Below are 23171 nucleotides of genomic sequence, written 5' to 3' on the forward strand. Positions count from 1 at the left end.
CCAGACAGGAAGATCACATCAGTGCCTCACCCCTCATAGGGACGGTATGAAAGAGCCCTAGTAAGCCAGTGACTCAGCCCCTGTAATAGGGTTAGAGGCAGAGAATCCCAGTGGAAAGAGGGGAACCGGCCAGGCAGAGACAGCAAGGGCGGTTTGTTGCTCCAGAGCCTTTCCGTTCACCTTCACACTCCTGGGCCAGACTACACTCAATCATATGACCCACTGAAGAGATTAATCTTCAGTAAAGACTTAAATGTTGAGACCGAGTTTGCGTCTCTCACATGGGTAGGCAGACCATTCCATAAAAATGGAGCTCTGTAGGAGAAAGCCCTGACTCCAGCTGTTTGCTTAGAAATTCTAGGGACAATTAGGAGGCCTGCGTCTTGTGACCATAGCGTACGTGTAGCACTAACTACGTATTTAGCACTAACTGAAGTTTATTTAGTGCTTTATCCGGGTAGCCGGAAAGTAGAGCATTGCAGTAGTCTAACCTAGAAGTGACAAAAGCATGGATTAATTTTTCTGCATCATTTTTGGACAGAAAGTTTCTGATTTTTGCAATGTTACGTAGATGGAAAAAAGCTGTCCTTGAAACAGTCTTGATATGTTCTTCAAAAGAGAGATCAGGGTCCAGAGTAACGCCGAGGTCCTTCACAGTTTTATTTGAGACGACTGTACAACCATTAAGATTAATTGTCCGATTCAACAGAAGATCTCTTTGTTTCTTGGGATCTAGAACAAGCATCTCTGTTTTGTCCGAGTTTAAAAGTAGAAAGTTTGCAGCCATCCACTTCCTTATGTCTGAAACACATGCTTCTAGCGAGGGCAATTTTGGGGCTTCACCATGTTTCATTGAAATGTACAGCTGTGTGTCATCCGCATAGCAGTGAAAGTTAACATTATGTTTTCGAATGACATCCCCAAGAGGTAAAATATATAGTGATAATAGTGGTCCTAAACCGGAACCTTGAGGAACACTGAAATTTACAGTTGATTTGTCAGAGGACAAACCATTCACAGAGACAAACTGATATCTTTCCGACAGATAAGATCTAAACCAGGCCAGAATTTGTCCGTGTAGACCAATTTGGGTTTCCAATCTCTCCAAAAGAATGTGTGGAAACAGGATGCACCTGAGCTCAATTTCGGGTCTCATAGCAAAGGGTCTGAATACTTACAGGATGTAAATAAGATAGTTCAGTAAAAAAAATTTATACATTTGCTAAAATTTCTAAAGTCCTGTTTTCACGTTGTCATTATGGGTGTGTAGATTGAGGAACATATATATATTTTTAACATTTTAGAAGTAGGCTGTAAAGTGGAAAAAGTGAAGGGGACTTTTCGAAGGCACTGTATAGCACTACCGCCAGTACTTAGATTGACAGTTGTTAGGTTTGTTAAAATAGAGCCCATAGTCTCTTACCCAGCCTGGTAAACAAGGCTGAGGCTGCTGTCCTCTGTCTTCCATGTACAGCACTAACCCTGGTTCTGAAGGGAGCTGCAGGGTGTGGTGTACCCAGTTTTGAGATCCCTTCCAGCCCAGCATTAACACACAGGGTAGACTGTTATTCTAGCCCAGCATTAACACACAGGGTAGACTGTTATTCTAGGCCAGCATTAACACACAGGGTAGACCTGTTATTCTAGGCCAGCATTAACACACAGGGTAGACCTGTTATTCTAGGCCAGCATTAACACACAGGGTAGACCTGTTATTCTAGGCCAGCATTCACACACAGGGTAGACTGTTATTCTAGACCAGCATTAACACACAGGGTAGACTATTATTCTAGCCCAGCATTAACTCACAGGGTAGACTGTTATTCTAGCCCAGCATTAACACACAGGGTAGACTGTTATTCTAGCCCAGTGTTAACACACTTGACCATCAGTAGCGGTGTGTGGGTTCAATCACTGGGGAAGCCAGGCCGGGGGGAAACAAGCCATATTACAACATACAGTGCCTTGCGAAAGTATTCGGCCCCCTTGAACTTTGCGACCTTTTGCCACATTTCAGGCTTCAAACATAAAGATATAAAACTGTATTTTTTTTGTGAAGAATCAACAACAAGTGGGACACAATCATGAAGTGGAACGACATTTATTGGATATTTCAAACTTTTTTAACAAATCAAAACTGAAAAATTGGGCGTGCAAAATTATTCAGCCCCCTTAAGTTAATACTTTGTAGCGCCACCTTTTGCTGCGATTACAGCTGTAAGTCACTTGGGGTATGTCTCTATCAGTTTTGCACATCGAGAGACTGACATTTTTTCCCATTCCTCCTTGCAAAACAGTTCGAGCTCAGTGAGGTTGGATGGAGAGCATTTGTGAACAGCAGTTTTCAGTTCTTTCCACAGATTCTCGATTGGATTCAGGTCTGGACTTTGACTTGGCCATTCTAACACCTGGATATGTTTATTTTTTAACCATTCCATTGTAGATTTTGCTTTATGTTTTGGATCATTGTCTTGTTGGAAGACAAATCTCCGTCCCAGTCTCAGGTCTTTTGCAGACTCCATCAGGTTTTCTTCCAGAATGATCCTGTATTTGGCTCCATCCATCTTCCCATCAATTTTAACCATCTTCCCTGTCCCTGCTGAAGAAAAGCAGGCCCAAACCATGATGCTGCCACCACCATGTTTGACAGTGGGGATGGGGTGTTCATGGTGATGAGCTGTGTTGCTATTACGCCAAACATAACGTTTTGCATTGTTGCCAAAAAGTTCAATTTTGGTTTCATCTGACCAAAGCACCTTCTTCCACATGTTTGGTGTGTCTCCCAGGTGGCTTGTGGCAAACTTTAAACAACACTTTTTATGGATATCTTTAAGAAATGGCTTTCTTCTTGCCACTCTTCCATAAAGGCCAGATTTGTGCAATATACGACTGATTGTTGTCCTATGGACAGAGTCTCCCACCTCAGCTGTAGATCTCTGCAGTTCATCCAGAGTAATCATGGGCCTCTTGGCCGCATCTCTGATCAGTCTTCTCCTTGTATGAGCTGAAAGTTTAGAGGGACGGCCAGGTCTTGGTAGATTTGCAGTGGTCTGATACTCCTTCCATTTCAATATTATCGCTTGCACAGTGCTCCTTGGGATGTTTAAAGCTTGGGAAATCTTTTTGTATCCAAATCCGGCTTTAAACTTCTTCACAACAGTATATCGGACCTGCCTGGTGTGTTCCTTGTTCTTCATGATGCTCTCTGTGCTTTTAACGGACCTCTGAGACTATCACAGTGCAGGTGCATTTATACAGAGACTTGATTCCACACAGGTGGATTGTATTTATCATCATTAGTCATTTAGGTCAACATTGGATCATTCAGAGATCCTCACTGAACTTCTGGAGAGAGTTTACTGCACTGAAAGTAAAGGGGCTGAATAATTTTGCACGCCCAATTTTTCAGTTTTTGATTTGTTAAAAAAGTTTGAAATATCCAATAAATGTCGTTCCACTTCATGATTGTGTCCCACTTGTTGTTGATTCTTCACAAAAAAATACAGTTTTATATCTTTATGTTTGAAGCCTGAAATGTGGCAAAAGGTCGCAAAGTTCAAGGGGGCCGAATACTTTCGCAAGGCACTGTGTGTATATATATATATATATATATATATATAACATTGTGAATGATAACACAATTAGCCAAATTAAACATTTTATGTTCTACTTTTTCTCCTGTGTGTGTGTCTGTGCGTGCCATCTTTTGACATTACAAAATGTGTGTGTTTGTGTTTCCAGGATGCAGTGCCCGGACTGACCTTCCACTACTGGGGGCTGTTTGACGGCCATGCGGGCTCAGGGGCGGCGGTGGTGGCGTCTAAGCTGCTCCAGCACCACATCATAGAACACCTCCGAGAGGTCCTGGATGTCCTGAGGAACCCGGCCCAGCTGGTCCCCATCATCCACGGGGAAGAGCCCAACAACCACAACCTCACCCCCACCACACACAGGGGCATCACCAGGACCGCCTCACTGCGGGGGGCCGCAGGGGCACCCGGCTCCCCCAGTCACCCCCCTCCCACCAGGTTCTTCACAGAGAAGAAGGTCCATCATGAGAGCCTGGTGATGGGAGCCATAGAGAATGCCTTCAAAGAGATGGTGAGTTCATTGCCATGTTCAGTAGGTTAACATTGTGGATTGTTGCAGATAGAAATGTCATGAATAGAGTTGATGTGATTCCCTGTTCTACATCTGAGACGGGCATGTCTGTTGTACATGATCTATTTCTATCTGAACGTTCCACTATGTTGTGCCCTGGTGAATTCAGCCCTGGTCTGAAAGAACATACTAACCATCCTGCATTATTTACAGTATATAAGGGACACTGCAGCATCGATTTAATTACTGCACATTCATTGTAAGAAACATTGCAGCGCTCCCCTCATTCCCATCATTATCTGTTTAGCCGATATGCATTGATCAGCGGTGTCTTGGCAATTAGTTATTTTTTTCTGAAGATATGCAGTTGGCATAATGAGATCAACGTCACAGCTTACTGGGCAGTGGGAATAGTACTAGTAAGCATGGTCTAAATGCAGTTTTCTTTTTTATTTCTAAGGATAACTGTCCGGTTGTTGTACATACTCTGCCTGTTCAGTTGAAGTCAGAAGTTTACATACACTTAGGCTGGAGTCATTATAACTCGTTTTTCAACCACTCCACATATTTATTGTTAACAAACTATAGTTTTGGCAACTCTGTTAGGATATCTACTTCGTACATGACACAAGTCATTTTTCCAACAATTGTTTACAGACAGATTATTTCACTTATAATTCACTGTATCACAATTCCAGTGGGTCAGAAGTTTACATACACTAAGTTGACTGTGCCTTTTAAACAGCTTGGAAAATTCCAGAAAATGATGTCATTGCTTTAGAAGCTTCTGCTAGGCTAATTGACATAATTTGAGTCAATTGGCGATGTACCTGTGGATGTATTTCAAGGCCTACCTTCAGTCTCAGTGCCTCTTTGCTTGACATCATGGGAAAATCAAAAGAAATCAGCCTCAGACCTCCACAAGTCTGGTAGATCTCCACAAGTCTGGTTCATCATTGGGAGCAATTTACAAATGCCTGAAGGTACCACGTTCATCTGTACAAACAATAGTACGCAAGTATAAACACCATGGAACCATGCAGCCATCGTACTGCTCAGGAAAGAGACTCATTCTGTCTCCTAGAGATGAACGTACTTGGTGGCGAAAATTGCAAATCAATCCCAGAACAACAGAAAGGACCTTGTGAAGATGCTGGAGGAAACAGTTACAAAAGTATCTATATCCACAGTAAAACAAGTAAACCAATATCGACATAACCTGAAAGGCCGCTCAGCAAGGAAGAAGCCACTACTCCAAAACCGCCATAAAAAAGCCAGACTACGGTTTGCAACTGCACATGGGGACAAAGATCATACTTTTTGGAGAAATGTCCTCTGGTCTGATGAAACAAAAATGTAATTGTTTGACCATAATGACCATTGTTATGTTTGGAGGAAAAAGGGGGATGCTTGCAAGCTGAAGAACACCACCCCAACCTTGAAGCATGGGGGTGGCAGCATCATGTTGTGGGGGTGCATTGCTGCACCATGATGGCACCATGAGGCAGGAAAATTGTGGATATATTGAAACAACATCTCAAAACATCAGTCAGGAAGTTGATGCTTGGTCGCAAATGGGTATTCCCAATGGACAATGACCCCAAGCATACTTCCAAAGTTGTGGGAAAATGGCATAAGGACAGTCAAGTTATTGGAGTGACCATCAAAAAGCCCCGACCTCAATCCTATAGAAAATGCATGGCCAGAACTGAAAGTGCGAGTAAGGAGACCTACAAACCTGACTCAGTTACACCAGCTCTGTCAGGAGGAATGGGCCAAAATTCACCCAACTTATTGTGGGAAGATTGTGGATGGCTACCCAAAACGTTTGACCCAAGTTACACTCAATTGCCTTTAAATTGTTTATGTTAACTTCTGACCCACTGGGAATGTGATGAAATAAATAAAAGCTGAAAGAAATTATTCTCTCTACTATTATCCTGACATTTCACATTCTTAAAATAAAGTGGTGATCCTAACTGACATAAGACAGGGATTTTTTTTACAAGGATTAAATGTCAGGAATTGTGAAAAACTGAGTTTAAATGTATTTGGCTAAGGTGTATGTAAGCGTCCGACTTCAACTGTATGTCTGAAATAGATTAATGTGTCATAGCTCCAGGTTTGATTTAAATGAATTCGATCTTTAGCTGTGTCTGCTTTCCTCAGCAGCTCTTTGGCACTGAGAGTTGAGTGGCGTCTAACAGCTGTCTGCCAGTGATAACGCTGCGTTTAGCTTCGGCATGTTGCCACCCCCCTCCCAGTCTCTCTAATCCATTATCTGTGACTGTTCCTCAAATCAGCAGCATATGGTGCCAGTCAGTCCACAGCACCACGATTTGTGGACTTTTTCCCCTTCTAACCTGCAGGCCAAAAAAGGTTTCAGTGCTGCTCACCATCTGGTTGTGGTGCTGTAAGAGGATGTGTGGACTTCGACTTAGCTCACTGAGCGGCCCAGTGGTCGGACACAGCCAATCAAAAGAGTGTGGTCTTGACAGGCTTTTGGCCAATGAGGAGTCAGAAAGGTCATTGGTTATTAGCCTTGTTGTTTCGTCTTGTTCTTGAGGATTCTGGCTTTGGCTTCAAGACAAATTTTGGCACTCGCTAAATTCTGCTGTTGTGTTTCCTCTCTTGAGAGCTATGAGGTCACCACCTGGTGTCTAGTCCACTGATACAATCCAAGTCTGAAATGTTGATCACTTAGAGTGCCAACTGCATTCTGGTCTCATCTGTTTCACACAACTCCTTACAATAACTTGCATAACTTCAGACAAACCTGGGTACTGCAGCAGAAGCTGTTGTTTTCCTCATCACCACTAGATGACAGTGTGCGGCCATCCATTGAGTGAGTGAGTGTAATTTTCCAAGTCTAGTATCACTGTCAACCCAAACTATCAACTGTAATAATGCACCATTTCCCATGCACCTGTGCACATTTCAGACTGTGTCGATGCTTAACGATTGTTTGTAATGAATGTGTGACGTACAAGGATTTAAGATTAAACGTCTATATATAAATGCACAATTTCATCAAAAAGCAGTTCACTGACATGTCGATGCAGTTGAGTGTATGTCATGCAAATGTTTGCCTTTTGATCTAACAGCAGTCTGTTATAGAGTCAAAAACCTTCACCATGATATTCCACAATATATTCAGCTCATTCCTATACTTGATTTCATAGAGTGATAAAGCTATTCTCTGCCTCTCTCTTCACTCTTTTTTTCACAGGCACAAGGCAATCCGTATCCCTCTTGTCTCCCATCTTTTTGTTGTTGTTCCTCATCCCATATGGCTCTTGTCTGGAGCTTTGCTCCCCATCTCTTCGTTAATCTTGCTTCTTATTTTTAATGAACCTCATTCTCAGGCGAAATCTGTCACTGATTTGGGTGATGGAGGTGCATCATTCAGACTAGTTTTACCCCTCTCTTATCTGGGATAACCACCAACCACTGGCTCTGATTTCTAGTTCTCAGGTTGACATGAATCACGTCCACGGGCCGTTTCTGGAGGAGGCTGCCAGAGCCTAATAAACACGGAGATGTGTAAACATAAAAAGGAAACGTGGCTCACGATGACGACACTGTTTACATTGAGAAGGACATAAATAACTGGGGGAGATCCGATTTTTTTTTTTTGGCGCCTAGTCTCCCGCCCTGTAAAGACATGTATTGTGTATAGACCCTACTAAAGCTGCAGTCAAATGAACATGCAGTAGGATGCAAACCATAGTCCTGACTGTTGTCTTGCATTGACCTATTGACCTACAAGAGAGGTAAGCGTTTCACTGCATCATTTACACCCTGTATCCTGTGCACGTGACACATGAACTTTGATTACATTGCATCACAGTTCATTCGTCTTAGGATGGCTAGCTGAGACAACTACATATATCCCAGTCATAGTAAACAACAAAAAAAAATCCTCCGTTAAATCGGCGCTAGTGAGATGAGACAAGTGCGAGTGTTAGTGCAAGATAAAGCTAGTTGTTTATGCAGACATTTTCAATTTTCATTATTGAAGCCTTTCCTCCCTGCAGCCACAGGCGTTTGATAGCAGGATACGTAGGTATGCACTGCTACAGAGTCATAACTTACCCCTGAAGCCACAGCCGTTTGATAGCAGGATACGTAGGTATGCACTGCTACAGAGTCATAACTTACCCTCGGTGAAGGACACATTTTGTTCACTAAATTCCCCCTCCCTAACACACACACACACACATTCCTGAGCAATGTGTTTCTCCTCCAAGGTGACAGCAGTGGTGGGGCCGGGATGGAGGGTGCTGGGGTGTCACTAGGGCCTTGTTCCACAGAAACACACACAGTGTGCTTCATCAGATAGTTGATAGCCAGCAGAAGAGCGCAAGGCAGAGTGCTCTAGCGTGAGTGTGTTTTCCACAAGCTAGGGACAGAGTAAATTAGCAGACATTATTTTGTCACTCTTAACATTGTGCTAGAGACTCATGACATTGCTATAACCCAAGATACACACATTTTTACTCATCACCTCCTTGTCTCGGCCTGTATTTATACAGCCAACATCTCAGAGTAGGATTGTTGACCCTGATAGACGAGCGTCCTGCCCAGGGGGTGTACTTGTACATCAAGCTGCTTCACGCTACAGAAATATGAGAGAGGCTCCGGCTCGGTGGGCCCCTTCTTGCAGTGACAAGGCTACTTACTCTGGTTTGCGCTTCAAACCAATTGAACTCTTCCACGACACTTTTACGATCGTTTTAGATAACAAAGGGTGAACTAGTGAGCGTCCATAATATATAGGTAGAGAACCATAGCTTGGATGATTCAACTTTTTATGTTTTAGCTTTTTGATGAATTCAGTAAGAGATTAATTATTCATCTAATTAATATCATGGATTTTTAAAATAATTCCCTTGGTTTAATTAGTGCTAAAATAATCGCCCTAATTAAGCCGGGTAATAACGATTACTCCATCAGACTTCACCTTGTCTTTAGGTTTCCATCGTTTTTTTTTTTTATCTCTCCTTGATGTATTCTGCTCATGTTATGTCCAATATGTTACTGTGGAAAGGATTTGAATCCATAGCAGGTCTTTATGTGCTTTATTGTAGTTGGGGGGGGGGGAAGTGTTTCCTTTTATGATTGGTAGTGTATGTTTTCAAGTGTATTTATGTAAGTGTGTTGTTGTGTTATTGTGACGTGTATATGTACACTGAGTGTACAAACCATTAGGAACACCTGCTCTTTCTGTGACATAGACTGACCAGGTGAATCCGTGTGCATCAAGAATTGTCCCCCACCAACGAACATCCGGACAACTTGACACAACTGTGGGAAGCATTGGAGACAACATGGGCCAGCATCCCTGTGGAACGCTTTCGATACCTTGTAGAGTCCCTGCCCCAACAAATTGAGGCTGTTCTGAGGGAAAAATGGGGTGGAACTCAATGTTAGGAAGGTGTTCCTAATGTTTTTTGTACTCTCAGTGTATATGTGTATTTATGTGTTTGGTTTTCAGGATGCCCAGATTGAGAGAGACAAGGCTGTGTTTAACGTCTCAGGAGGCTGTACTGCTCTGTGTGCGCTCTTTTTACTCGGAAAGCTCTACGTTGGAAATGCCGGGGACAGCAGGTGAGACACACAGATGCACACACTGAAGTAAACACTCAAACTGTTTGAATTAACACCGATTGCTTTGTCCTGCACAGAGCAATCATTATCCGAGGTGGAGAGGTTATCCCCATGTCTACAGAGTTCACACCCGAGTCAGAGAGGCAGCGCTTGCAGTTCCTGGTAAGAGGAGGAACTCAACAGACACTGTATCGCAATGCATGACCTCCCCTCCCTGTTCAGACATTCACTATGCTTGACTTTCCTACCTGGTTTCTGCTGGTGGAATAACGCCCACAGTTGCTGGTAAGAGGAGGAACTCTACCACAACCCTCTGAATCACAGTGAACCTGGGCTGTTCTCTGTCCCAGACCTGGGTTCAAATAGTATTTGAGATCATTTCAAATATTTTAGCTGGCCTTGATTGAGTTTGACTGGCACAATGGAACCAATAGACAAAAAAAGAACAAACCCCACTTATCTTATCAGAGTAGAGAAAACGCTCAAACTATTTTTAAGATTTCAAATAGCATTTGAACCCAGTTCTGCTCAGTTACTCACTGACAGTTACTAAGCTTAGCTCGTTTGCCTGGTGTCTAGGCTGGTTTAATTGACTGGCGTGCCCAGGGGATAGGAAGACGATCTCTTCACGCTCCTCTCTCTCCTCTTTCTATGTGAAGGCCTACATGCAGCCACACCTGTTAGGGGGAGAGTTTACACATCTGGAGTTCCCCAGACGAGTACAGAGGAAGGAGGTGGGGAAGAGGATGCTCTATAGGGACTTCACTATGTCTGGCTGGTGGGTATCCATCCATCTTCTCTGTTTGATTACTGCTACTCAAATAATGGTGGGCCTTGTTCCTCTCATTGTGATAAGTTACAGACAGGTGCTGCATTGAGGAATGTATCATACCCCCACCATTTTACCGGAATCATGAGATAATCCAGATTAGGCATCTTTGCATGATTTGTCATTGAAATGTCACGTTATCGCAATTTCACGAGCAACTACGCTCCGCTATTGAAATAATGTCCTTTGTCCGCAATCATTTTGTCTATCTGAACCTGAACCCCCCCCCCCTCCCCCTCCATTCTTATCAATGTACTGATGGCCAGCTGATTGACAGGACATGCTTTGATAGACTCAGACATTCGGTGTGGTCTGTGTGAATGACTGGGGCAGTTCAGCTCATCAGTGTTCCCTGGACAGAACTAGGGCCCATCAATGCGTCTTTGAGAGTGAGAGCGGGACAGACAGAGACGGTGGTGGTGATTAAGGGGAGATTTATCAGAGCTGGCTCTTTCTCAATGCGGTTCTGTCTGTGCTGTTAAGATGTGCCGATGTAGGACAGGGCAGTGCTGCTCACTGAGTCCAGAACTCGGGAACAGAACTGATATCTGTGATGCATTTTTAACAGATTCCTTTACAGCGAAGTGGACCTTTCTCAGAACTGGCCTCTAAGCGTACAGAGAAAAATAGATGTGTGTGTGTGCACGTGCTGTCATGCCCATATGGGGCACAGGGACACATGCCCCCTCGGAATTTTCCTGTAATACTACTAGCCACTTTCATGGTGTTGGTTTTAGCTAGCCCAGAAACACTGTAGGTTCCCAACCTCATAACTTGCTACCAAGAAGTAATTTCAAGTTCGATTAGCTAGCTTTCCTAACTACAGTATATTAGCTGGCAAGTTTGATCGACTTTAGAAAAGCAAACAGCAACTACAGTATGTAGTGGTTAACATGCAAACCACACCGCTCACGTCGCATGCGTCAACCATGTCGCGCTCTCTCGCTCTGTGTCGCGCTCTCTCTCGCTCTGTGTTGCTCTAGCTCTCTCTGTCACTCACACACGCGCACACACACACACACACGCCTAGTTGGCAGTGAGCTGGGCTGTGAATTGACAGTGCAGATGGGGGGGTTGTTAAGCATGGAGGCGGTGGCGTTTTAGGGTCGTGTTCAATTGATGGATGTTTAGCAGCGTGCATGTTCTACATGTTCAAACGCCCCAGTTGCCAGGCAGGCACACCAGCCAGCAGTGAAGAAACAAAGAGCGAAAATGAAAAAAAGAAAAGGAAGGTAAGAGCGAGGTAGAGAAGTCAGAGTACGGAGGCTGGGCTGGGTGGAGAATGGGGAACAGTGATTCTGGGCTGGGTTAATTGACTGTTAGAAAAAGTATCTAGATCCTCTGAGACTGTGGAAGGATCCACATTGTGGATTTAAAAGAACATGAATCGGCAGCATACCTTTTTGTTTTTAAGCCCAGAATTTCTAGCCCCTTGATATTATTGTTGGATCTGATTTTAATAGCTAACATTTCAATGGCCTTTTAACACTGTCTGAGAAGGAGCCATTGACTATTTTGCACCTGGGGTTACTATACTTAACTTTAACCCATTGCATAAGAGATTCTACAAAATTCAAATATTCCAGGCATTTCTATATAAATTCCAATCGTCTTTTTTCAAAATCCTTTTCGGAGTCAGCTATGAATATCAGGCCTGGTTTCATGGTGTTTTATTGTTTCAAGTACTTGTTTTATTATCTCTATGTAAAAATAGAACTGTCTGGTTAGGATGAATAATATCTGACAATTTTTGCATCACAACACTGAAAGTAAGTGTAAGGGGACTCTTCTTGCTGAGTACCTGATAGTTGACCATTTTTATAGGCGTGGTTAAAACACGTTAACAGTGGATCTTTGAGGAGATCAAAAAAATGTTGCACATACAGTTGAAGTTTACATAGACCTTAGCCAAATACATTTAAATTCAGTTTCACAATCCCTGACATTTAATCCTAGTAACAATTCCCTGTCTTAGGTCAGTTAGGATCACCACTTTATTTTAAGAATGTGAAATGTCAGAATAATAGTAGAGAGAATGATTTCATTTCTTTCAGCCCATTCCCAGTGGGTCAGAAGTGGGAACACTCAGAACACTCAATTAGTATTTGGTAGCATTGCCTTTACATTTTTTAACTTGGGTCAAATGTTTTGGGTAGCCTTCCACAAGCTTCCCACAATAAGTTGGGTGAATTTTGGCCCATTCCTGCTGACAGAGCTGGTGTAACTGAGTCAGGTTTGTAGGCCTCCTTGCTCGCAAACACTTTTTCAGTTCTGCCCACAAATGTTCTATAGGATTGAGGTCAGGGCTTTGTGATGGCCACTCCAAAACCTTGACTTTGTTGTCCTTAAGCCATTTTGCAAAAACTTTGGAAGTATGCTTGGGGTCATTGTCCATTTGGAAGACCCATTTGCAACCAAGCTTTAACTTCCTGACAGATGTCTTGAGATGTTGCTTCAATATATCCACATAACTTAGCTTCCTCATGATGCCATCTATTTTGTGAAGTGCACCAGTCCCTCCTGCAGCAAAGCACTGCCACAACATGATGCTGCCACCCCCGTGCGTCACGGTTGGGATGGTGTTCTTCAGCTTGCAAGCCTCCCCCTTTTTCCTCCAAACATAATGATGTCATTAGACCAGAGGACATTTCTCCAAAAAGTATGATCTTTGTCTCCATGTGCAGTTCCAAACCATAGTCTGGCTTTTTTATGGCTGTTTTTTTTAGCAGTGGCTTCTTCCTTGCTGAGTGGCCTTTCAGGTTATGTCAATATACAGTGGGGGAAAAAAGTATTTAGTCAGCCACCAATTGTGCAAGTTCTCCCACTTAAAAAGATGAGAGAGGCCTGTCATTTTTATCATAGGTACACTTCAACTATGACAGACAAAATGAGGGAAAAGAAATTCAGAAAATCACATTGTAGGATTTTTAATGAATTTATTTATAAATTATGGTGGAAAATTTGTATTTGGTCACCTACAAACAAGCAATATTTCTGGCTCTCACAGACCTGTAACTTCTTCTTTAAGAGACTCCTCTGTCCTCCACTCGTTACCTGTATTAATGGCACCTGTTTGAACTTGTTATCAGTATAAAAGACACCTGTCCACAACCTCAAACAGTCACACTCCAAACTCCACTATGGCCAAGACCAAAGAGCTGTCAAAGGACACCAGAAACAAATTGTAGACCTGCACCAGGCTGGGAAGACTGAATCTGCAATAGGTAAGCAGCTTGGTTTGAAGAAATCAACTGTGGGAGCAATTATTAGGAAATGGAAGACATACAAGACCACTGATAATCTCCCTCGATCTGGGGCTCCACGCAAGATCTCACCCCGTGGGGTCAAAATGATCACAAGAACGGTGAGCAAAAATCCCAGAACCACACGGGGGGACCTAGTGAATGACCTACAGAGAGCTGGGATCAAAGTAACAAAGCCTAACATCAGTAACACTACACCGCCAGGGACTCAAATCCTGCAGTGCCAGACATGTCCCCCTGCTTAAGCCAGTACATGTCCAGGCCCGTCTGAAGTTTGTTAGAGAGCATTTGGATGATCCAGAAGAAGATTGGGAGAATGTCATATGGTCAGATGAAACCAGATGAAACCAACTCGTCGTGTTTGGAGGACAAAAGAATGCTGAGTTGCATCCAAAGAACACCATACCTGCTCTGAAGCATGGGGGTGGAAACATCATGCTTTGGGGCTGTTTTTCTGCAAAGGGACCAGGACGACTGATCCGTGTAAAGGAAAGAATGAATGGGGCCATGTATCGTGAGATTTTGAGTGAAAACCTCCTTCCATCAGCAAGGGCATTGAAGATGAAACGTGGCTGGGTCTTTCAGCATGACAATGATCCCAAACACACCGCCCGGGCAACGAAGGAGTGGCTTTGTAAGAAGCATTTCAAGGTCCTGGAGTGGCCTAGCCAGTCTCCAGATCTCAACCCCATAGAAAATCTTTGGAGGGAATTGAAAGTCCGTGTTGCCCAGCAACAGCCCCAAAACATCCCTGCTCTAGAGGAGATCTGCAATGAGGAATGGGCCAAAATACCAGCAACCGTGTGTGAAAACCTTGTGAAGACTTACAGAAAACGTTTGACCTCTGTCATTGCCAACAAAGGGTATATAACTAAGTATTGAGACAAACTTTTTTTATTGACCAAATACTTATTTTCCACCATAATTTGCAAATAAATTCATTAAAAATCCTACAATGTGATTTTCTGGATTTTTTTCCCTAATTTCGTCTGTCATAGTTGAAGTGTACCTATGATGAAAATTACAGGCCTTTCTCATCTTTTTAAGTGGGAGAACATGCACAATTGGTGGCTGACTAAATACTTGTTTTGCCCCACTGTAGTACTTATTTTACTGTGGATATAGATACTTTTGTACCTGTTTCCTCTAGCATCTTCGCATGGTCCTCTGTTGTTGTTCTGGGATTGATTTGCACTTTTCACACCAAAGTACGTTCATCTCTAGGAGACAGAATGCGTCTCCTTCCTGAGCGGTATGATGGCTGCATGGTCCCATGGTGTTTAGACTTGTGTACTATTGTTTGTCAGATGAACGTGGTACTTTCAGGCATTTGGAAATTGCTCCCAAGGATGAACTAGACTTGTGGAGGTCTACAATTGGTTTTCTGAGGGCTTGGCGGAGTTCTTTTGATTTTCCCATGATGTCAAGCAAAGAGGCACTGAGTTTGAAGGTAGGCCTTGAAATACATCCACAGGTACACCTCCAATTGACTAAAATGATGTCAATTAGCCTATCAGAAGCTTCTAAAGCCATGACATAATTTTCTGGAATTTTCCAAGCTGTTTAAAGGCACAGTCAACTTAGTGCATGTAAACTTCTGGCCCACTGGAATTGTGATACAGTGAATTAATTATAAGTAAAATAATCTGTCTGTAAAAAATTGTTAGAAAAATTACTTGTTTCATGCACAAAGTAGATGTCCTAACCGACTTGCCAAAACTATAGTTTGTTAAACAAGAAATGTGTGGAGTGCTTGAAAAACGAGTTTTAATGACTCCAACCTAAGTGTATGTAAACTTCCGACTTCAACTGTACGTCAACTGGTATGCTATTCATCCCTGGATTTGTCCCTGGCCTAAAGGCTTTAATTGCATCAAGAAGTTTCTCCTCTGCAATTTGGCCCTCACACAAGTCTTTCTGTACTACTGTTATTTTACACTTATTATGAAAAATAATTCTTACAGTTACCTTCAAGTAGTGGAAATGGAGGAGACTGAAAATGGAACGTATGATTAAAGTACCTTGCTTCATCTTTCAGAGCATAATTAGGTGAATCATGGATGACTCTTTTTGGTAGCATTTCTATGTTCAAGATTCAAAAGGAATTTGGTAAATTTTTCCTAATTTTCCATCCAATTCACTTTATTTTCTATAATAGATTATACTTGATTGTAACTATTTTGACCTAAATAGTTTTTGTTTTAAAGATAAGTGTTGAATTGCATGACCTCAAAGTGTCCCATACAATAAGTGGATCTGCTCTACCTATGTTATATAGGAAAAAGTCACTCATCAAATCCTTTGTCTTGGTTAAAAACATGTTGTCAATATCTGCACCCACGTGGAAATTCTGTGCCAATTATTTGATGGTCCGACCGCATTCTGACCCCTATCAAAATGTGTTTTACTTTTGGTGCCAGTGCAAACGATACAAGAAAGTAATCAAGACAACTAGCTTGATTAAGCCTTCTCCATGTACACTATATATACAAAAGTTTGGACACCCCTTCAAATTAGTGGATTCGGTCACACCTGCTGAGATAAAATCGAGCACATAGCCATGCAATGTCTATAGACAAACATTGGCAGGAGAATGGCCTTACTGAAGAGCTCAGTGACTTTCAACGTGGCACCTTCACAGGATGCCACCTTTCCAACAAGTAAGTTTGTCAAATTACTGCCCTGCTAGAGCTGCCACGGTCAACGGTAAGTGCTGTTATTGTGAAGTGGAAAGGAGGAGCAACAACTGCTCAGCCGAAAAGTGGTAAGCCATACAAACTCACAGAACAGGACTGCTGAGTGTTGTAGCGCATAAAAATAATTTGTCCCTGTTTGCAACACTCACTACCGAGTTCCAAACTGCCTCTGGAAGCAACATCAGCACAATAATTGTTCGTCGGGAGCTTAATGAAATGGGATTCCATGGCCGAGCAGCCGCACACAAGCCTAAGATCACCATGTGCAATGCCAAGTGTCGGCTGGAGTGGCGTAAAGCTCGCTGTCATTGGACCCTGGAGCAGTGGAAATGCGTTCTCTGGAGTGATGAATCACGCTTCACCATCTAGCAGTCCGACGGACAAATCTTGGTTTGGCGGATGCCAGGAGAACGCTACCTGCCTCAATAGTGCCAACTGTAAAGTTTGGTGGATGAGGAATAATGGCCTGGGTTCGGGCTAGGCCCCTTAGTTCCAGTGAAGGGACATCTTAACGCTACAGCAATGACATTCTAGACATTTCTGTGCTTCCAACTTTGTGGCAACAGTTTGGGGAAGGCCCTTACCTGTTTTAGCATGACAATGCCTCCGAGCACAAAACGAGGTCCATACAGAAATGGTATGTCGAGATCGGTGTGGAAGAACTTAGCTGGCCTGCACAGAGCCCTGACCTCAACCCCATCAAACACCTTTGGGATGAATTGGAACTCCGACTGCGAGCCAGGCCTAATCGCCCAACACCAGTGCCGACCTCACTAATGCTCTTGTGACTGAATGACAAGTCTCCACAGCAATGTTACAACATCTAGTGGAAAGTCTGGATTTGTAAGCCTACATATATCCACTAGTTCTAATGTGTTCAGTCCTTTTTCCATACAACTTCATCTGTAATTATTCAACAATATATATTATATTCCTTCCCTTTTAGCCATGTAAAGACTGATTTGTATTTTTTTTAATCTGCTAAGCCGTTAGAATTATAACTAGCTGTACTTATTTCACCACTTACAATAATGAGAAGTTTAAATTATACTTATCGTAATATATGCCTGTCACTTACTACCAAAAAGTACCATGATGATCTAGCTGTTAGACACCTAGTATCAGGGACAACACCCCTTTCTATCTTACCACCCCCGTACCCGTAACGCGCCTTTAGCATCCTAAAAAACACCTTCAACCGGCGATTGGCGTGGCCCAGGTAAGAAATTGTGTGTGGTTAGGATTCTAAGCACGTAGAGCTATTGTCTCTCTCACACCTCTGCACTGAGTGTGTTCCTGCCCGCTCATAAGATATTAGATCACTGCACTCCTGCCCATCTCTCATCAGCAGAGCAGAGAGCACACAGACAAGCAGCTACACCCACCACCTTTCCTCCCCTCCCTCAGTCACACACCACACTGTTGTGGTTGTAAAAAATCCTATGAATAAAATAGTCTACTTTAACTAACAATGACAGACAGAAAATAAATCCACACATAAATCCACACACTGGTATATGCTTCAGACAACGTTTTAACGCCAAACTGGGTCTTTGTCAGGAAAATTAGCCTGTGAATGTCTGGTGCTGTTTGCAGCAACTAAAGTGTTGTTCCTGATGGTCCCAGAGGTGTGAGTGGGAGCAGATATTAGAACAGGATTGTGTGTATGTCACGTTGTCACAGATGCTTTATCTCCAGCGAGACCGAGATAGACCGAGCTCCGAGATGAGGGGCGTTCGCGCTAAACACTAACTTCACTGGGTGTCATTTTCAACCTCTCCCTGACCCCATTCTGTAACGTTTCAAGCAGACCTCCATAGTCCCTGTGCCACAGAACGCCAAGGTAACCACTTAAATGACTATCGCTGCGTAGCACTCACATCTGTAGCCATGAGATGCTTTGAAAGGCTGGTCACTGCTCACATCAACACTATCATCCCGGACCCACTCCAATTCGCATATCGCCCCAACAGATCCACAGATGACGCAATGTTTATTGCACTCCACACTGCCCTTTCCCACCTGGACAAAGTGAACACCTATGTGAGGATGTTTGTTCATTAACTATAGCATAGTGTCCTCCAAGCTTATCACTAAGTTAAGGAACCTGGGACTGAACACCTCCCTCTGCAACTAGATCCTGGATGTCCTGACGGGACGCCCCCAGGTGGTGAGGGTAGGCAACAACACATCCGCCACGCTGACCCTCAACACAGGGGCCCCTTAGGGTAGGTAGCATGATTAGCCTATAGATAGGATTGGTACACTTTACATTAGAGAAGCTTCCATTAAAGAAAACCGTCTGATCTTTTGGATAGATGGCTCTCAACTCATGGTGTTGGGAGAGGATGTAAAGCCTTCACACACACTACCGTTCAAGAGTTTGGGGTCACTTAGAAATGTCCTTGTTTTCCATGAAAACATACATGAAATGAGTTCCAAAATGAATAGGAAATAGAGTCAAGATGTTGACAAGGTTATAAATAATGATTTATTCATTGAAATAATAATAATTGTGTCCTTCACACTTTGCTTTCGTCAAAGAAAACTCAATTTGCCGCAATTACAGCCTTGCAGACCTTTGGCGTTTTAGTTGTCAATTTGTTGAGGTAATCTGAAGACATTTCACCCCATGCTTCCTGACGCACCTCCCACAAGTTGTATTGGCTTGATGGGCATTTTTTACGAACCATACGGTCAAGCTGCTCCCACAACAGCTCAATAGGGTTGAGATCCGGTGACTGCTGGCCACTCCGTTATAGACCAGAATACCAGCTGACTGCTTCTTCCCTAAATAGTTCTTGCATAGTTTAAAGCTATGCTTTGGGTCATTGTCCTGTTCTAGGAGGAAATTGGCTCCAAATAAGCGCCGTCCACAGGGTATGGCATGGCATTGCAAAATGGAGTGATAGCCTTCCTTCTTCAAGATCCCTTTTACCCTGTACAAACTCCCACTTGACCACCACCAAAGCACCCCCAGACCATCACATTGCCTCCACCATGCTTGACAGATGGCGTCAATCATTCCTCCAGCATCTTTCATTTTTCTGCGCCTCACGAATGTTCTTCTTTGTGATCCGAACACCTCAAACTTAGATTTGTCTGTCCATAACACTTTTTTCCAATCTTCCTCTGTCCAGTGTCTGTGTTCTTTTGCCCATCTTAATCTTTTCATTTTATTGGCCAGTCTGAGATATGGCTTTTTCTTTGCAACTTTGCCTAGAAGGCCAGCATCCCGGAGTTGCCTCTTCATGGTGATGTTGAGACTGATGTTTTGCAGGTACTATTTAATGAAGCTGCCAGTTGAGGACTTGTGAGGCGTCTGTTTCTCAAACTATCCCGGATCCGGGTTCGTGAATACAGACTCAAGCTCATTACCATAACGCAACGTTAACTATTCATGAAAATCGCAAATGAAATGAAATAAATATGCTAGCTCTCAAGCTTAGCCTTTTGTTAACAACACTGTCATCTCAGATTTTCAAAATATGCTTCTCAACCATTGCAAAACAAGCATTTGTGTAACAGTATTGATGGCTAACGTAGCATTTAGCATTAGCATTCAGCTGGCAACATTTACACAAAAAAACAGAAAAGCATTCAAAAAAATCATTTACCTTTGAAGAACTTCAGATGTTTTCAATGAGGAGACTCTCAGATAGCAAATGTTCAGTTTTTCCTGAAAGATTATTTGTTTAGGACAAATCGCTCCGTTTTCTGCGTCACGTTTAGCTATGAAAAAACCCCTGTATCCAGGATTGTGTAAATCTATCAGCAAGCTCATTAGCATAACACAACGTTAACTATTTATGAAAATCGCAAATGAAATGAAATAAATATGCCATCTCTCAAGCTTAGCCTTTTGTAAACAACACTGTCATCTCAGATTTTCAAAATATGCTTCTCAACCATAGGAAAACAATCATTTGTGTAAAAGTAGCTAGCTAGAGTTAGCATTTCGCGTTAGCATTTAGCGTTAGCATTAGCGTTAGCATCCAGCACGCAACATTAACAAAAACATAAAAGCCTTCAAATAAAATCATTTACCTTTGAAGAACTTCTGATGTTTTCAATGAGGATACTCTCAGTTAGATAGCAGATGCTCAGTTTTTCCAAAAAGATTCCTTGTGTATTAGAAATAGCTCCGTTTTATACATCACATTTGGCTACCAAAAAAAATCCATAAATTCAGTCCTCAAAACGCAAACTTTTTTCCAAATTAACTCCATAATATCGACTGAAAACATGGCAAACGTTGTTTAGAATCAATCCTCAAGGTGTTTTTTTTCACATTGATACATCGTTCTTGGAAACATGCTTTCTCTCCTGAATCCCAGGAGAAAATGCCTGCACCTGAAGATTACGCACAAATTTAGACAAAGGACACCGGGCGGACCTCTGGAAAATGTAGTCTCTTATGGCCAATCTTCCAATGATATGCCTACAAATACGTCACAATGCTGCTAAGACCTTGGGCGAACGACAGAAAGTGTAGGCTCATTCCTTGCGCAATCACAGCCATATAAGGAGAGAATGGAAAACAGAGCTTCAGAAATTCTGCTAATTCCTGGGTGATGCATCATCTTGGTTTCGCCTGTAGAATGAGTTCTGGGGCACTTACAGACAAAATCTTTGCAGATTCTGAAACTTCAGAGTGTTTTCTTTCCAAAACTGTCAAGAATATGCATAGTCGAGCATCTTTTCGTGACAAAATATCGCGCTTAAAACGGGAACGTTTTTTATCCAAAAATGAAATAGCGCCCCTAGAGCTCTAAGAGGTTAAAGAAAACCGTCTGATCTTTTGGATAGATGGCTCTCAACTCATGGTGTTGGGAGAGGATGTAAAGCCTTCACACACACTACCGTTCAAGAGTTTGGGGTCACTTAGAAATGTCCTTGTTTTCCATGAAAACATACATGAAATGAGTTCCAAAATGAATAGGAAATAGAGTCAAGATGTTGACAAGGTTATAAATAATGATTTATTCATTGAAATAATAATAATTGTGTCCTTCACACTTTGCTTTCGTCAAAGAAAACTCAATTTGCCGCAATTACAGCCTTGCAGACCTTTGGCGTTTTAGTTGTCAATTTGTTGAGGTAATCTGAAGACATTTCACCCCATGCTTCCTGACGCACCTCCCACAAGTTGTATTGGCTTGATGGGCATTTTTTACGAACCATACGGTCAAGCTGCTCCCACAACAGCTCAATAGGGTTGAGATCCGGTGACTGCTGGCCACTCCGTTATAGACCAGAATACCAGCTGACTGCTTCTTCCCTAAATAGTTCTTGCATAGTTTAAAGCTATGCTTTGGGTCATTGTCCTGTTCTAGGAGGAAATTGGCTCCAAATAAGCGCCGTCCACAGGGTATGGCATGGCATTGCAAAATGGAGTGATAGCCTTCCTTCTTCAAGATCCCTTTTACCCTGTACAAACTCCCACTTGACCACCACCAAAGCACCCCCAGACCATCACATTGCCTCCACCATGCTTGACAGATGGCGTCAATCATTCCTCCAGCATCTTTCATTTTTCTGCGCCTCACGAATGTTCTTCTTTGTGATCCGAACACCTCAAACTTAGATTTGTCTGTCCATAACACTTTTTTCCAATCTTCCTCTGTCCAGTGTCTGTGTTCTTTTGCCCATCTTAATCTTTTCATTTTATTGGCCAGTCTGAGATATGGCTTTTTCTTTGCAACTTTGCCTAGAAGGCCAGCATCCCGGAGTTGCCTCTTCATGGTGATGTTGAGACTGATGTTTTGCAGGTACTATTTAATGAAGCTGCCAGTTGAGGACTTGTGAGGCGTCTGTTTCTCAAACTATCCCGGATCCGGGTTCGTGAATACAGACTCAAGCTCATTACCATAACGCAACGTTAACTATTCATGAAAATCGCAAATGAAATGAAATAAATATGCTAGCTCTCAAGCTTAGCCTTTTGTTAACAACACTGTCATCTCAGATTTTCAAAATATGCTTCTCAACCATTGCAAAACAAGCATTTGTGTAACAGTATTGATGGCTAACGTAGCATTTAGCATTAGCATTCAGCTGGCAACATTTACACAAAAAAACAGAAAAGCATTCAAAAAAATCATTTACCTTTGAAGAACTTCAGATGTTTTCAATGAGGAGACTCTCAGATAGCAAATGTTCAGTTTTTCCTGAAAGATTATTTGTTTAGGACAAATCGCTCCGTTTTCTGCGTCACGTTTAGCTATGAAAAAACCCCTGTATCCAGGATTGTGTAAATCTATCAGCAAGCTCATTAGCATAACACAACGTTAACTATTTATGAAAATCGCAAATGAAATGAAATAAATATGCCATCTCTCAAGCTTAGCCTTTTGTAAACAACACTGTCATCTCAGATTTTCAAAATATGCTTCTCAACCATAGGAAAACAATCATTTGTGTAAAAGTAGCTAGCTAGAGTTAGCATTTCGCGTTAGCATTTAGCGTTAGCATTAGCGTTAGCATCCAGCACGCAACATTAACAAAAACATAAAAGCCTTCAAATAAAATCATTTACCTTTGAAGAACTTCTGATGTTTTCAATGAGGATACTCTCAGTTAGATAGCAGATGCTCAGTTTTTCCAAAAAGATTCCTTGTGTATTAGAAATAGCTCCGTTTTATACATCACATTTGGCTACCAAAAAAAATC

At 42.4% G+C, this 23171-nt stretch overlaps 1 protein-coding gene across 1 annotated transcript in view; it reads left to right on the forward strand.

The window, feature by feature from the left end:
* The window catches only part of ppm1h (protein phosphatase, Mg2+/Mn2+ dependent, 1H), a 62078-nt gene that overhangs the window by 20043 nt on the left and 18864 nt on the right, over positions 1-23171 (forward strand). Inside the window, exons 3-6 of the mRNA XM_036952547.1 lie at positions 3742-4101; positions 9599-9711; positions 9789-9873; positions 10371-10489. Coding sequence (XP_036808442.1) covers positions 3742-4101; positions 9599-9711; positions 9789-9873; positions 10371-10489 — 677 coding nt within the window. The remainder of the gene's footprint in view (positions 1-3741; positions 4102-9598; positions 9712-9788; positions 9874-10370; positions 10490-23171) is intronic.

The sequence above is a fragment of the Oncorhynchus mykiss genome, chromosome 2 (genome assembly GCF_013265735.2).
Source record: "Oncorhynchus mykiss isolate Arlee chromosome 2, USDA_OmykA_1.1, whole genome shotgun sequence".
Lineage (NCBI taxonomy): Eukaryota > Metazoa > Chordata > Actinopteri > Salmoniformes > Salmonidae > Oncorhynchus > Oncorhynchus mykiss.